This window comes from Ylistrum balloti, unplaced genomic scaffold, assembly GCF_031769215.1.
Source record: "Ylistrum balloti isolate Yb309-2 unplaced genomic scaffold, AGI_CSIRO_Ybal_v1 Utg370892, whole genome shotgun sequence".
Classification (NCBI taxonomy): domain Eukaryota; kingdom Metazoa; phylum Mollusca; class Bivalvia; order Pectinida; family Pectinidae; genus Ylistrum; species Ylistrum balloti.
Window position 1 is genome coordinate 805,898 of NW_026782507.1, and position 18,210 is coordinate 824,107.

An 18,210-nucleotide genomic window follows, 5' to 3' on the forward strand; every position below is an offset into this window, starting at 1 on the left:
TATGTTTCATTGTAACATTAAAATTCATAACTAAGTCCCAAAGTTTCATCTGCAAATTTCCATTTCACCTGGCCAAGATCAACATCTGAGAAGCAAAATGTAAAAGTTTCAACCCATCATGTTGGGCATTTTCTGGAGATATACTTCCATATGTGTCACCAACGTCAATTATATACATCCAGGTCAGGGGTAAAGGTGAAAAAAGGACTTTTTACACCGGATCCTGCAGCACAAAATACATGTTCAATATGAATGATTTACACACTGACAGCTAGATTATCATCTCTATAACACATCTACAGCAAATTTATAGGCAAACATCCAATTCAAAGAGGCATATTATTTTTTTCCCAAATATACATACATTTTTTAGGGACTTCATTCGTGGGTACTGAACCCGGAAGTATTTAATTGTGGTCTTAGTCCTATTATAGGACACTTTTTTTTTTTAAATTTAAAAAAAAATATTTTCATCAACTGTGAGCTATTTCAAACATTTCGGCGTAAACAGAATCAGCGTAGGTCAAATAAAACAGGAGTTATGAAGAATTGAAAAACCCCTCTCAGACTGAGATTTTAACTCAGCTTTACATACACTTTGCTGTACATATCACAGACACCAAGCGTCAGGAAAAATGAAACAGATTTTGCAATTATTAAGATATTTCAGTTCTGTAAATTGGTATATAAACTTGAATAATTCCTACATATACCTATACAAAAAAGTTTTTCAATTTCAAATTACAACTTCATTTTTTTTTGTAGAATTTAAATTTTTTTTTTAAATTACCAAATTTTAATATTAACTGAACATTTAATCTGCTTTAAAGCATTTTTCAGCTTTGATTTGGACATGAAATAATCAATAGATAACAGTGAAGACTTGCAGTAAACAATCACAGTGAATGACACCCACTGGACTAACTAACAGCCACATGTATACATACAAAGACTACCCATGCCAAAGGCAGGGGAGGGGGGGGTGTTCTCTTTGGGCCTTTATGTTTACTTTTGGGGCTCTCCCTGTCTCTGAAACACCTTTGATGTTATATTATCAAACAGGCAATGATGTGTATATCACAATGACCAATCAAATGGTCAGCTTCAGTTTGATTTTTGTATTCTTAATACATCTGACTACTTCTGACTGACCACTGCTGACCACACTGCTGACCACTACTGACCATTACTGACCATTACCAATATGAAGGGAGACAGAAAGAGAAGGAACAATTATTTCAAGCCTTGAAATGTTCCAAAGAATAAGGGCCAGTTATTTAAAGTTGAAGATCCTGAGGTACCTGTCACCAGAGAAGAGAGACCAGCTCTGACCAGAAGACTGACCACCCAGGAATTTCAGCTGATCACCAAGCCCAGTCCTGACGGCCTTTCCCTGGTAACAACAGATACTGGAGACAGACCTTATCCAACATGGATACTACGGCCGGCAACTGTTACAGCTGAAGAATCCAACTCTGAGCCTGTAATAGAAGGAAACCGGATCATCGACATAGTGTTGATGGTGAAAATGTGGAACACCATCATCAGACTTCACGCCGGACAACCAAACACTACATCATGCATGGTACCAGAGTTTGAACTGGACACCGAGCGGAAAAGGGCTCTGGGATGGAGTTGTGCTGTCCGATGTAATAAATGCCAGAACAGATCTCCACTGTACAAACTACATAGAGAGGCAGACACGGATAAGCCCGGACCAAAGCCAGCCCTTGTCAACAAGTACCTGCCTTCAGCTTTGTGTGGCCAGGCTGTCAGCACCAAAGGAGCCACGTTACTTCTCGGACACCTGAATATACCTGCAGGAGCCAAGAGTGGAGTGCAGCGACAGGCAAATCAAGTGTCCAAGGACATTACTGCCCTCAACAAAAAGGACATGTCCGAGAAGACCAGACTGGTGGTGGAGGCCAACACCCTGAGAGGAGATGATTCCCCGAGTACCATCGGACTAGCTGTGGATGGGCGGTACAACAGCACATCATTTGGAAGTGCTAAGAAGCCAGGGATGAATGCCTCACAGGGGTTAAGTCTGGGTATCGAGACATCTACCCCTAAGAAGTGGATACTTGGACGTGCCCTCCACAACTAACTTTGCTGGACAGGAGCTTGGCTGAGAGGGAAAGGATATGATGTCACCTGATCACTGTGTCATTAGGTTTGAATACAACTGCTTCTTCAATCAAGTAGGGAGGTCAAACATAAACTTAATCAACTCAGCTCAGAGGAAATATATCAACGCCACCACCAATACAAACCTGCTGTCAAGAAAAGAAGTATGTTGTTGTTAGCAGAACAGCACAAGCAGCATGCGAAAAGGTCCAGGTCCGCTCGGAAGTCTGACTACAGGAGAGGTCAGCTAGATCCCAACATCCATCCATGTAGGGGAGACAACCGACCTCAGGACCACCTGTATTGAGAAGAAGAGGTGACAACAAATTTATTAGAGACATGTCAACAATCAGAAAAAAAACACAAAATAATGTAACAACAACAGCAACAACAACAACAAAATATATGACTACCTAATGAGGGAACCTCCACGTGGTGGTAGTCGGACAATGTTGTATACATCAGTGTACAATAGCTAATACCCTCAAATCAATAAAAACTCAATTACATTTTCAAATTCAACATGCAGTCACTGAACCCTAAATGACCATAACACACATTTGAATTTAAACAGTACTGCCTGTTATTATTTACAAAATGAGGTTCTGAACTTATGTGCTCTACATTTAAACATAAACTATTATGACAGAGATGGGAACAGTCCAGATCACTTGACAATTCTAAATTTTCAGAAAAACAAATAAAAGCAAGTCTGTGTGCATGTTTCTTTTTCCATTTTAAATCACTGGGGTCCTTAAATGACAGAATTCCATATTTCCCTGTCCTTGTTACAGGTCCAATCCAAATCCTACACAAGCCATTATCTGGGCTAACCACAGAATTTTCTAAGATCTTGTACTTGTATAATTTGAAAAAAATCCTCCATCTTAACTTTTAAAAATCTGGCGTAGGAATACACAAGAACACAAATATGCTAATTTGATGTTATTTATAGATGTCCTGATCACTCCAGAAAATAAAGTTTAAAAATTTTCTAAAAATTTAATTTAATTAAAATTTTAATTATAATCGAAGTGATGAATTGAAAATTATTTCACTACCTAATCCGTCATGAAATATAGAATAACCATGCCAATTTGTATGAGAATCGGTCAAAAAATGTGGGTATGAGAAATAAAAACATGGATTTTTAGGCATGTCATTAAGGACTAAGACCACAATTAATTTCACTATATGTTTCATTGTAACATTAAAATTCATAACTAAGTCCCAAAGTTTCATCTGCAAATTTCCATTTCACCTGGCCAAGATCAACATCTGAGAAGCAAAATGTAAAAGTTTCAACCCATCATGTTGGGCATTTTCTGGAGATATACCTCCATATGTGTCACCAACGTCAATTATATACATCCGGGTCAGGGGTAAAGGTGAAAACAGGACTTTTTACACCGGATCCTGCAGCACAAAATACATGATCAATATGAATGATTTACACACTGACAGCTAGATTATCATCTCTATAACACATCTACAGCAAATTTATAGGCAAACATCCAATTCAAAGAGGCATATTATTTTTTTCCCAAATATACATACATTTTTTAGGGACTTCATTCGTGGGTACTGACCCCGGAAGTATTTAATTGTGGTCTTAGTCCTATTATGTGTTTGGCCGGCCATGTTGTGCCTTGAGGGTCCTGCTAAAAATAAAAACACGTTAACAGTCTTCTGATTCCGCCGAAGTTCATGATTACTTCAATGTTTCTTTTTTAAGAGGAAGCTTGAAGTTCTTAAAACATTTGACTCCAGTGTCCATGAAAGCATGCCAAGCACGTCCATTTGAACAACTAAGTAGCCCTTTATCCAATCATCTTACAGGCCCAATATCGGTACCATTGATCTCATAGTTAATGAAGAGATGTTGCTATAGTGGAAATGTTGACCACCTGACGGACTCCGACCTAGTTATCACCTCATTTTCCCTTTCAACAGGTGAGCTAAGAATGCGTTTCCAATAACCCCGTTAATTTTGCCACGTAGGCCTATAGGTCATTTTTAAGATCCTTACAAAAGAAAATACCTTGTCCTTGCTTGATTTCCTCTATCTCTGTCCTCAGCTAGATATTCTGGTTTTGTAGTTCTTTCACGGTTGCACAGCACTCATGGCAGTTGGTCTTTGTTTACACATTGTAATGTGTGGAGAAAGCTCCATCTAGCAGAAGAGTGTTTAAAAACTGGTTTTCGTCATAGTATTGTGAGATTCCAATAAATGGGTGCATTTCAACTATATAGGGTGCTCTTGATGGAGAAATGGTGAAGTCCAGAGTTCCATGCAAAGGTTCAAGGTTTTGCCACACAGGTGCTATGGATTATAATAAAGTAAGGTCCAACTAATAATTTAACATAGTTAATGAATATTTAATCACATTCCGGTAGTTAACGACATTTAATTTCAATATATTTATCAAGCCATTTGTGTTGTACAATATATATCTATAAGTGTTACCCAAAATATGGTTACAGAATTGAATGGATATGGGGTCCTAAAGTCGGCACTCGTGCCTTAATGTTACTGAAGTAGAGACGTTAATCACTTTTGGCAAGTCGATGGAACTTGACCTACGTAACTAAATAGTTATGAAACTTTGAATTATGAAATCGCTTGCATGATCATGTAATAAAATGTAGATATGAAACACAAGTGAATAGCACCTTTTCGTAATTTAGAGTGAGATACAGTAGACACAAACAATGAATTAAACTGCATCATACAGCTGTTCCGTCCTAGGGCCCGTTAGTGACGATAAGGGCCTAAATTTTGAACCTAGGAGGCGACTGAAGAAAATCCAATGTTATCGGAAGAAAAGTCAAAATCTAGACTGGGAAGTAGCTGCCCCGTTATTAGATTAATTTCGTGATTTTCATACGTCAGATGATTTAAGAATAGCGTGAAATACATGAACCGTGCCACTATTCGAGAGAATTAAAACGTGGCAATATGGTCTAAATATATTTGTGCATAAATGGCGTTTGTAACCGATAATGTGATCATTAGGCAAAATTAGTATATCACTGTTAACAGAGTTGTGATAAAACAGGGGCTACCAGCTGTACCAGAGAATATAAAGGAAAATAAGTATATCCAGTCTAGGGTAATTATTTACATGTAAGATCTTTCAGAAGTTTGTTATTTTAAACTGTCAGAGTATTTCATTTTATTTTCTATAATGTCACTTGTAACTTATAAGTTATCTTCCTTAATTTATAACTTTTCGTTCTGAACTGTTTTTTTTTTTTTTTTTATTATTGCGACTACAGACTTCTGAGGATCATCGCGATCACCTTTTGTGCAGCGTCGTGCGTCCATAAACTTTTAACATTCTAACATGTTTCCGACACCATTAAATAACCATATAGGCTATTAGGGCTTTATATTTTTTGTGACCATACCATCAAACCAAATTCTGTTTCTGACCAAACATGTTCTACCAATGACAATCGCGCAGGTAATGATAGGTTTTGTCATCAAGTGTCAGACACAATATATATATATATGATAGGTAAGGAACGACGGTTTAACACATAATTTGTACCTGTAATTGAGTTATGTCTGGATTTAAATAAAATTAATTAAACCTAGGTATAGATGGCTACATCTTTTGAAAAAAAAATAGTGTAATGTTGTATTTGTATCTCGGCCCAATTCAAGTACCCACTTCAGTTATACCTGGAGCTTGCATTTGGATTTAATGGATAAATACATACATTTGGAAAATCAAATGTAAATAACACGAACAAACTTAATTTCATCTGTATTTTTGGTGTTTTTTTTTCATTTCCATAAGATAAATTAAGTAATTAAATCTAAGAAAAATCAAACTTACCTGTGTCACAAAGGGAGAGAAAAATCTTTTCATATCTCTCTTTGTGCTATTACGCTTTTACCTAGGTGCTTGAATCATAACATATTGTTTACTTGTTTCAACTCTTATAAATTGGAACAATGTGTGTCAGTTATAGTTAACATACAAATAATAGTTTGCATCAAATAAGTGTGGAAACTTGCGAACCTTGTGATAAATACTCTGTGAGTTAGAATTACTTCCCCAAACTAGCTATAGGATGTAGATGGCGCTTTGTGCAATGTTGTTCCGCCGCCATCTTGCACGCTTTCTTGTTGGGTCAACATTTCGTATGTAATTTTCCATTTTGTTTGAGTGAATATGTCCGGACAATATATACAGGTAGCGGAAGAAGAAGGGGAAGAACCGATAGAAATTCCAAGTGAGGATGATGGAACTCTTCTTCTCTCTACACTTGCTGCCCAGTTCCCGGGAGCATGTGGGATGAAGTACAGAAACCCAGTCAGCGGCAACTTCCGGGGGATACGATTATCTGATGGGAAACTACACCCTCCCGACGGGGCATGGGGACATTACGTATTTGTCGTTGTTTTTCCCAAAGGTACATATATGCTTATATCTAAATTGAGTTGTAGAAATGCGTCGTTTGTAAGAAACTGGCAAAAGTGACACGTATGAGTGACACACATGTACTCGGATGCAGTGATCATGGTGAACACGTGAATCCACTATTATCTAGACATTTCGACAACCTGGTTGTCTTAGTAGCCACTGGCGCCTGCACTTGGTTTATAATTATTATTTTATTATTCTAGCTTTGTTCTGTTCACATTCATGCGCATTTTCTAAATATTTAAGTGGCGAGAAATTGCTTCATGCTAAATATTTATTTCACTGCCAGGGTTGCAACGACCCTGATAGAGTATGTTTTTTTGGCCGATTTGGTAATGTAATTGGTTTTCCATTCCTCTTCAACTGACCATAAGCAGATCGGGGAAAACTACAGATTTGTGTATAATACGCAAGCTGGTCTATTATTTGTCATTTGAGGTTTAGATTTGTTACTAAAAATAGCCGAAATCGTTTGAACAGTATCTTCTCTGTAATACGGTAACTTCACTGCAATATATCATAAAAGATGTTTTTGACAAAGTGAATAATTTTGTACAAAGATATGTTTGCTGAAAGTCCTAGCTGCTTAAAACTTTATGTAACTGTTACCACTGTAGTAAATGCTATTGTAATATAGCCCATATAGACCGAAAGTACTGCATCTGTTTACAGTACTTTCCCACAGGCAAGTAAGTTGTGTAATGTCTTGTGACTAAATAAATGCGACTTCCCCAAAAAATTTGAAAAAAAATAGGTTTGAATTTATTTCGTTTTTTTTACGGAACAGATTCATACCCCAATTGGCTTTTAATAGACCAATTTGCATATTGTACTGTATTCAGTGGTTTTTCCTTGCATGGTAATTCTAATCTCTCAAAATTTTGTTCTGTTGGTTGTCTTCTATCAGCTACCAATAGTCTGTTTGATTTGTAGGATATTAAAATCTGCTCAACTGGGTTCATGCACGTGATCTTTGACCTCAGTCTAAGTGGCTAAGGCATTTTTGATGCAAAGTAAAATGGCTGCCATGTTAGCAGTCAGCCAACAAGAACACTGATTGACGAAAATGATATAGTAGGCGGAAAAAATTGGGATTGTAGCCGAACTACGGCAAAAATAAATGACTGAAAGTTTTAGGGATGAAGCTATGGCTATCAGGACAGGATACAGAATTTAGGCTCACGGCACCCACATTTTGATATAATTTCTATAATCAATTTAAAGGAAAAAATATGAACAAAAATTCTGTTTGACAGTCATTCAACATAAAGTTTGTCTGATGATAAGTTACTACCTAAAAATAGTAAGTGCCATGAAAGATTTTAGGGGGAAATTTTTAAACAGTTGTTTCCCTTTGACCACAAAATAGTGTAGGAAGCCCTACCAGATCATGGTTGAGTGTCTGCTATGGCTAAGGCGGGGTTGAAATGGAAAGCATGCACGTATATATATATATACACACAGTATATAGACAGAAAAAATGTCATCGGTAGTGTCCCACTGCTATGAGGAAAGTGAAAGAGGATAAAGGAAAAAGATAGAGGGAGAGTAGAGGACTACATCCTCCACTGTTAATGACCAGGGCTCTCAATCTGCTAGATTTTCCCAATGCAAAACAGTACCTTTTTTTCCCCAATTTAGACCCCAAGTTTTCCCAACTCTAAGGAAAACACCATTATTTTTCCCCATTCTAAGGGCCCTGGGCCCCAGTCCCAAAATGGGGTGTGAGAGCCCTGATGACCATACTCTGTGATAAAAACAAAACGAATGATGGTTTAAGTGTTTGTTGTTTATTTTTAATTTCCGTGTATTATTTATTTGAAAGGGTATATGTTATAAAATGTTAGCCATAAAATTTCCTTGTTTCAAATAAAATAACATGATACATGCCTAATATTGATTTCTTTTATCACAGATAACAAAAGAAAAGGAGATGAAGTTATTGAAAACCCTATCGCCAAGACAAAATGTATAGAGAAACAACGATGTAGTGACTTGATAGTATTAGGACTACCGTGGAAAACAAATGAAAAAGAACTTCGAGAGTATTTTTCCAAATATGGAGACCTCCTCCTTGTTCAGGTACATTATATATGACTTTAATATTCTGTAAAACTTTTGAGTGTATTTATTAGTCAGTGTGTTTATAATCATTCATGTAAAATGTACGAAAACAAATTTCATTTCACATCACTGAGGCAAGATTTTTAATAATTTACAATGTGTAAGCATATTGCATTCATTGTCAGAGGACTCAGTATGGTACACATATACATTAAGTACATATATTGAGTGCAGTCATTTCCTCCAAATATGTGAGTTGATTCATGTGTCAGGGGCAATCAAAAAATGAAGATCTGAATTGAATTGTTAAATCATGTATTACAAAAATGCGTTGAAATTGCAATAATTTGCAGGGTTTTCCATAAGAGCCAGTCGCCGGCCAATTTGACCGGCTACTTTGATCATTTGGCCACCTACACCAATCCAGTTCCGTAATAATGTTCTGTACACGACTACACGTACAGTAGGCCAGCCTCCTACTTTCACTACACAGCCTACCACTAACAAAATTATGGAAAACCCTGATCTGTGTATTTGAATTTTATAGCGGCATGTGTCTGAATTCAGATTACTTCCTGCAATTTTGTGGAAAAATCATTAAAGATTTTGCTTGATTTTGAGAGTTGATAATAATGATCTGAATTATATGACAAATATATTTGTGATGCAGGTGAAACGAGACCCTAAAACTCAGTATTCCAAAGGATTTGGGTTTATCCGATTTGCAGAGTATGACTGCCAAGTCAAATGTTTGGCAGATCGACATCACATAGATGGGAGGAGGTGTGATGTGACAATCCCAAACTCAAACGTACGTATCTCAAGAAGTTCAACAGTAAATGATGTGAACTTTGTCCAATCATTTACACAAGTTCTAGCAGCTGGGTAAAAACTTTAGATTATGAATTGTACTTGTAAGGTACTTTGTTTATTTAATCATTCTGATTATTATCTAGGGTGAAATTGATTTATGTGAGATTTTCACCCTGATGGGGTCTGGGTTGAGAGAAAGTTTAGAACCAAATACAGGTTGCTTCAACCTACATTGTTTGTAGTTTCCAGGGCATTTCTGTTAAAACGTTTGCTTGCCACATATTGTAAATATACATATTGTTTTGATTTTGTTTTTGTGTATTTGCACTTAAGTATTCCACTTCAACATGATTGCTCAAGATAAGTTTCTCTGTGTGTTTTTTATGGTAATTATTGTTAATAAGCAAATTCATCATTGCCAAAAAAATGATTATGGCTAAATTTTGATTGTACCAAATTAAGTCTGTTTACAGTAATGTTATATACAGTGTAACTTTCCAAAACCTGATCCTTCTCTACACCAATCACCTCTTGATCCTGAACGAAATGGAGATGTACGGAATGACATCCTCCCTATTATAGTAATAAAATCTGCCAAATAGCAATCTCTCTGAGTTCCAAACACCAAACCGATTTTGTGTCCAAAACGATTGTATTGAAGTCTAAAATCACTTCTGAAAACTGGCCTTACCTGAATGATCGGACCAGCAGACTGATATCTATACCTATGGTGACAGCTGTGAGCTTTACGCCTCCACACACATACACCTGTAACGAGGGCTTTGTTCACAATGCCTACCCAAATTGGGAGATTATAATATATAGTTCAATGACAAATTGAAACCTGAATGAACAGGTCCATCATTTCAACAAAATGAGAAATGAATACAGATAAAATGTAGATAAGTACTGATGCAGAGTTAGAAAACCATAGTTTCGTATGTAAATCAACACAAACAGAATGGAATATTAATCAAGTGTTGTTTTAGAAGATAAGTTTTTATAGTGATCAACAAAAATACAAATGCATCAAATATGTATCGGTTGGTAACACCTGTGGACAAGCTGACCGTCTGACCAGAGCTACGTCTGTCTATGTAACATTACATTACTTCCTAGATCGTGGGGCAATGTACAGGTTTCTTTTCAACTTAGGCCACATATGGCATTTAAGTATCACTGGTTTTTTTTTTCACTTTACTGAAATATTTTTACTCCATAAAGCTTTTTCTCTGCATTCAGTTGAACACGTTCAGTGTAAATGCTGAATAGTTAATGTAATATACAGAACTGAATTGGTTGAATTATATCCAAGTCCTGTCTGGTCACCTTGTTTCACTTCTACAAACCAAATCCTCCATAAACTGGGCAAATATTCATGTCCCATGCATGGTTAGTTCAAAGAAGTTCCACTGTATACAAGTTATAGATATTATTGATTTGATTATGTGAGCATTTGGTAGTATATTCCCACTTTGTTTTATATTACAGGAAGGGGCCCAACAGTTTGTAAGTAGAAAGGTGTTCGTAGCTCGTTGTACAGAAGATATCACAGCTGAAGACCTTCACACTTACTTCAGTAAATTCGGTGAAGTTATTGATGTGTTCATTCCAAAGCCATTTCGGGCATTTGCCTTTGTCACCTTTGCTGATCCAGCCATTGCAAGGAGTTTATGCGGAGAAGACCACATAATAAAATCAACAAGTGTTCATGTCACAACAGCAGCACCCAAAAATAGCGGGGACAAATTTGACGGAAAGGGAAATTACAACCGAGGAGGTGGGGTACCAAAGGGTTGGAATCAGGGCCATCAGGCTAACTGGGGCAACACAGGGGGGAAACCTATTAGTACTATTGGGGGAAATCAACCAACACCTGACCCAAATTTAGCCAACAGCATTGGTATGAACCTCATGTTAGCAGCAGCACAAGCAGTCTTAAGTCAAGGCCAAATGCCACCTCCCCAGCAACAGGTGGGAGATAACTACACACAAGCTACCAATCAGGGCTTTGATAGCACCCGACAAACAAACAGTGGAAGCGGGTTCTTTGGGGGAGGCTGGGGTTCCAATGAGGCAAACAATACTACTGGTGGTTATGCAAACTGGGGCGGGGGACAGACTCAAGGACAACGGAGTGGGTGGAATTAATTAGAGTCTGGCCATTGTTCCTTCCATTTCTCGTACACATCAGAAAGGTTATATGTTTTAATTAGAGGAATAAACAGATCAATTTGACTTGATGTAAATGGTTGTATACCAAGGTACCATAAATAAATTTTTTTGCCATTAGTTAGCAGATAAACAGGATTTAACATCATACTGACAACATGCAAATTACAACACTGGATGTCTTGTCATTTGAATTCTGTAAATGTAATACTTTTAACCATAGATTAAGGACATACTTTATGTTACTTTGTTGAAATGATGCTGCGCCAAAAACTGATTTCCAGTTTATGATGTTTTTGTGTACAGTTATATTGAATATCTTAAAATCATGATCAAATCTGCTAATAAATCACAAAAAGAAAATTCTGTATCTGTGAGCTGATGGCATATACCTTTGATATAAGGTAAATGAAACAATTTTGTTTAGTCACAAAAATGGAATAATAATCAAATTTAAATTAAAATTTTTGTTTATTTTGTTTCTTAATAGGCTTCAAAAATCACGATAAACATACAAAAATGTATGCTATGATTTAATGAAAAATATGTAATTAAACATGATAAATCAAAGTTTAGTTTTTAAAAATTTGAGATCTTTCATCAAAATTAAAAGATAATGCTTTGGATGAAATTTCTTCAATTTTAGTGATAGTAAGAATATTACATCATAAAAAGAAATAATGTAAATTATTATGACATAATCAATGAGAAATCAATTTATGTTTGTTGCCTTATTTAATATAACAGTATGTTTAAAATTTAAATAGAAAAAAAATGTACATCTTTTTTCAGACAAGTCAGATTTTTTTGCATACCAGAACTATTTTAATCTTAGCTTACATATATGCTTAGTAGAAGCTAGTGTCCTTGTACTTTAACCTTTCTAAATCAGACACCCAGGCAGCAGAGTTATGTAATGTAATCAGAACAGTTGCATTAACTCTATCAGTACTACCGGTATAATTTTCAGAGACTGACAGATAGAAATCTCTGGTATAATTTTAGTTGAAACACACAAAGTAAACTGTATTCAGAATAGATATGATATATGAAAAGTATACTATTTACTTCAAATAAGTGTATAAAGACTGTTTCTTCTCCAAAGTGTACTCAGACCCGTTTTATTAACTTACAAATTCTGAAAAATAAACTTTTTATAAAGTCAATGAAATTGAGAAATTCAGACGTATATCAAATATTTAATGTATTACATGGGAAAAATTTAATTGAATTATTGCAAAGAAATTCAGGTGCAATGAATTATAATTGTCATATTTAGTTTGTTTTTAGATATGCTGTGTAATCCAGATAACTTACATTCAAAAGCCATAAGAAGTCTATTGAAATCTTCTTAACAAGAGAAAGTCACGTTGTCTATGAGAAATGGATGGCACACTAGCCTATAGTAGTTAGCATGTGGGTCTGGTGTATGAACATATAAGGAAGTAGTTGAAATGATAGGCATTAGGGTGACTGTATCATCATTTTACCAAACACACTATGCCACGTTACAATATCTTTGCATATACGTTTTTCTTTCTGGTTATCTGTGTTGATGTCAGCTTATTCACTTCAAACATTTACAAGCCCAGCTTGGACAAATCATGGACTAATGAGGAATGCAGATACTCTGACCTGAAGGAGGGAGACCAGTAATTTTATCAGGTAGTATGTGTGGTGGACTGAACAACTAAGGGCCGCAAGTAGGTGAAAGACTTTGGAAGAGGTGTGGAGTACAAAAACGAACATTTTTTGGAAGAAACAACATGTAAGTGATTTGATATGGTGTGTTGAAAAGGGAAGTGCTTATGCTTTGGAAGTGTTTTGAAGGGATGTAAAAGGACACGCCGAATGAAACTGGAGTGTTGCATTGTTGAAAATCGTGGAAGATTTTATGTTGTGCGGTGGCTTTTGTATGTACTTGTAAGGGTGCTTAGAAAGGAGTGTGAATAAAATTTATACTGCAAATTGTAGTAAGAATATAACACTGTCTCCTATTTTATTTCTATTAATTATACTGACTGCTGGGGGTCTGTTAGATGGATGACCCCTCCTAAGTGGTAGGAAGTGAAAATTGAAGCGAAAGAAAGAAAGTGATGCTATTCGCTACCTAGGTATATTAAAAAGGACCAACGAACCAAAACACGAGAGAAATTGTATCGGAAAAGTAGGGAAATGCTTCCATTCGTTTCTACATATTGGTTATTGAAAGCTGAAATGGAAAAAAAATAAGAAAGAGGGAAAAAGAAAGAAAACTGCAATAGTTAACGAAATGTCTAAAAGGCTGAGATTTGTATTGGTAGTTCAGTCGAGTAAGCAATCCTTTAAACACAAGTGAACCAATCCACTTTGCAGACGAAAGAAAAGAGAAAGCTGTCAAAACGGAGGGAGTGCTGACAATAGTATCTATACTTATTAGGTCAAATGTAACACCAAATGTAATAATGATGTAGAGATACGTGTCAATCAGTCAGAGATTGAATCACACAGGTCTTTCCTCGCCAGTAACCGTTCTGTACAGCTTTCACGAAAAATGCGTTATTGAAAACAAGGAATTGCACTAAAGACTAAGTAAATTGACCCTTTCATTACACATTTCTGATACAACAGATAGCAAAATACTTGCTAAAAATTGCTGATTGTAAAGTACCCAAATTATTGTCGTCCAGAAAGGGACAGTGTAACATTCAGATTGGCACGAGAAAGTGTAGATATGTGCAATTACAATCTGTATCTCTTATAATAAACTTAATGAGGTTTGCAAATTTGGATGACTTTAAAACACCTGATGACATACGTCTGCTAAATAGATACATTTTTAATAGGAAAATTGTAGCTGGCATGACGATAACAGACCTCGGAGTTGAAGTCGACCAACCGTCAAAGAATTGTACAAAAGGCAGACGTGAATGTATATACTGAATAAAAAATATAGGTGTTTATGTTTCATACAATGATTGATGTAGAATTCATTAAGACCGTCCAGTAAATGTCTTGAATACTGAGTTAGCCGTAACATATAATACGTAAGCAAGAATGTCTAATTACGGGTAGTTTACAACAGGAAAATTTACAAAGTTCGCGTGTACAATTAAAAAATGGGCCTTTCTGAAGCAGGTGATGTTCAGGATGATATGCATTAAAAGTTTGTATCCTGGTGCACAAAAACATTGTCGGCCTGAAACTTAATCGTTTCAGTGATTCCAATTTATCATAAGTATGCCTTTAGAGCAATTCACAGCCATACATTTACTGTTCTATAGCGTTGATACAATATAACCTTGTAAGCGTGTTACCAGCTCCTGAACTGCCAACGGCAAAAGACGAATATTGCATAAGAATATGCCTTAATGCAATATTAATAACGAAAAAAATTAAGAATTGAACTAGTTGATGTCAGTTGTAAGCATTTCAATGCTGAAATATTTCATATGTCGTTTGTCGGTCGTAGAAAGGAAAGCAGAAGCCTCGTAAGCTGATTAGTGTTCGTAGATTAAGTAGAAACTTCAAATGAACAAATACCGGAAAATATAAACCAAATTACTTAAAAGTGTTATAAAGTTTTAAGATATTCAAATACATGTCTATTGCAAAACTGATATACACGTGTAAACTTGTCAAGTTGATTTCATAATGGGGTGAATTACTTTTTTATCAACATGGTTTAAATCGATCAATGGTTTACTTGTTTTATTTCTATAGTATTAATGTTCGTTTTTTGCTTCTAGAATGTAACAATTGTACTAGAAAATGTGCTTTTTCCTTGCTTCAAGACGTTGACATCAGTTATATTACATGAGTCAGTTTCATTATTTCAGTTCACGAAAAAAGGGGGCGTGGTACGAAAGGTACAACACAGAATCGGTTATGTTAATGGTACAATACCGATGTATACTATTAATTATCATTTTGGGTTCAAAAGACTCGGAATCGTGTTTGGGGAAAAACACAAGGAAGGAAATACTAACATGTCAATATAATTATATTCCAAACTCAAATTTTAAAAGAAACAGTGAAAAATATGAAGAGAAGAGAGATTTAATCCTGAAAAAGTACAAGGAGAATAAGTCCAGGTGTTCGGAATAGTAAGCGTCTTCTGCTTAATCGACGACACCCGCCATGTAAATCGCGGTTAATCCAAGAAGGTAATGTTACGTTCTCAAATGAGAAACAATGGAAGCAATATGAAAACTTATATGTTCATCTTCATGTCGCAGAAAGAAATAGAACATTTCTCTATGAGATCCCTATGACGACCGTAAAACTTACTCATAATTCTCATCAACCTGCGTCTTTTGAAACCCTGTGTTTCGAGTTTGTCCGATCCTTTTTTGAACAGACGAACGTTCTGGGCGGTCTTGCAACCTGTCGAGAACATGCATAGTCGGCATGAAAGAATGAAGGGTGATAAAGAGAAAACGATACTAGAACTCGATTAAGAATGAGAGGAAATTAATATTACTGTAGAAAGGGCCAGAAAGGCTTGGTTGAAATCCTAATAACAGTCCATAATTTCATGATAAAAGAAGAGAATATCACTGATTCAATAAGGCGTTGTCATGAAACGAAAAATAAAAACGTTATGGAGAATTTATATGGACGTCATAAGGATATAGGGATATTTTTTATTTCCTTTTGTGGCAAGAGTATGGCTGGTAGTTTCATTGTTGTTGTTTCTGGGAACGTGGCATTCCGAAGTTGAAATGACCAGATTTATATGACGCTAACTTTCGGGAACACATGGTCTGATTAGGTCCGCGTCACAGTGAAGGATGTCCCAAAGTCATCGCTCGTCCGTCCGAAATACTTTCACGTTCTCTTCATTACTTTGTAAGCAGTCATAATAGAAAGAAGGACTTTAGCATGATTGTTAACCACTAGATGAAGATGAGTCACATTTATGATTTGTTATGTCCTTACAAAGGTCAAGGCATGGTACTGATGAACAACAGAAAATTGTCCATAGCTCTGCGATATTAAAATAATAATAATCAAAGTTTACATTTTGACTGATGCATGTACCGTCTACAGCATAAAGATGGAAGCGGGTTCACACTATAAAAGTTTAAAAGCCACAGGTTCTAATGAAAAAAGGGCACAGCATCTCATTTGTTTTGTTTTGCTGTGTTTCCCGCGTCGTTAACAACCACGGTCATTTTGAGACAAGGTCTCCTTTTAGTGTCTGATGGCTATCTCGCTCTCTGCAGATGAGTTTTTCAATTTTTGGATTGATCAGAAAATCAAGATGGCGGGCTGATGATAGTCCGCCGTCTTTAATTTTGTCTACGAGAGATTATTATTGCTGTTTATTTAGTTATTTATTAATATTGCTTGAGTAGGTAGGCCATTCCGAAATACATTTACATTTATATATGTTTCCCTCAGTGCCTAGATGTGCAATGTCAGTTTTGGGGAAAAGACAAATGGCTGACATGCGGCCATCTTGCATTTTTATTATGAAAGTTATCGCTATTTCTCGGAAAGATTAGGATGGATCTTTCTCAAATACATGTAGGTTCACCTTAACGACTAGTTGTGCCCTTTTTGATTTTGGGATTGATCAGGCAAACAAACAGGCTGACAAGCGGTCATTTTGGATTGATCATGAGACTTTGTTGTTGCTTTTTCTTGAGGATTAGATGGATCTCAAATTTCATATATAAGTTCCCCTTTGCCCTCAGTTTTGCTGTTTTAAATCTGGGACTGATTGAAAAAAAAAGTGATTAACAGGCAACCATCTTGAATTCGATAGTTTATCGATTATTATTCTTATTGAGATATATGGAGAGGAATTTTCAATAATTAAGAGCAAATACAGAAATGAAAGGGGAAAATCCCAACTTTTAGAGGACAAGTAAAGATCAAGAATGGTGAAATTTACATGTTAATGTAAAAATGTTGCTTTCTGTAGCATGATGTTAATTCTTTTTATGGTTACTTTACCGGTACTAACTTACAATAAAGTTCAGACACTATCATTCTGTTTTTAATACTGCGAGAAATGTCAAGCTCAGATGAAATATACATGTATATATAAATATTATCATTTAGATACTCACAAATATATCCGATAACTAGTCCATGAAATTTACATATTTGTACTTGCAAACCTCTTACTCCAGATTTTATACATGAATATGTTTAGAAAATCTCATAATGACGTTTTAACGAGTTCATTACAAGTGCTGCTGCACCTTCACGTCTAGATTTGGACTCTTTGATCAATTTGGATTTTTCTTAGTCGCCTCATGGGCTTCAAAATATAGGCCCTTGGCATCAATGCCGAGTCCAAGAAGGACGAAACAGCTGTATGATACAGTTTAATTCATTGTTTGGCTCTACTGTATCTAATTTCAATTTGTATTTTAAAGGTGTTGTTTACTTGTGTCTTTTATATAATATTTATAGATTGAATCTTTCACAGCGACAAGAATATAGTTTATACACGTACAGATGTATATTATTTTATATTTGTTCAAATGTTATAATAAAGATTTCATGATTTAAGCACGTTATTATCACAACCACTGGTAAACTAAAATTACCAAATGATATCTTAAAATATTCGATAGTATCAATAAAACATTTTAATCGTAAT

The 18,210-nt window shown here is 35.7% G+C and overlaps 1 protein-coding gene across 1 annotated transcript; it reads left to right on the top strand.

Moving 5' to 3' along the window:
* The first annotated feature begins 6,249 nt into the window (after nucleotides 1–6,249).
* LOC132559341 (TAR DNA-binding protein 43-like) lies at nucleotides 6,250–13,597 on the top strand. The gene is made up of 4 exons (XM_060223955.1): nucleotides 6,250–6,552; nucleotides 8,479–8,645; nucleotides 9,298–9,438; nucleotides 10,932–13,597. The coding sequence occupies exons 1-4, from the start codon at nucleotides 6,312–6,314 to the stop codon at nucleotides 11,589–11,591; spliced, it is 1,209 nt and encodes a 402-aa protein (XP_060079938.1). The 5' UTR covers nucleotides 6,250–6,311; the 3' UTR covers nucleotides 11,592–13,597.
* The last annotated feature ends 4,613 nt before the right edge of the window (nucleotides 13,598–18,210 follow it).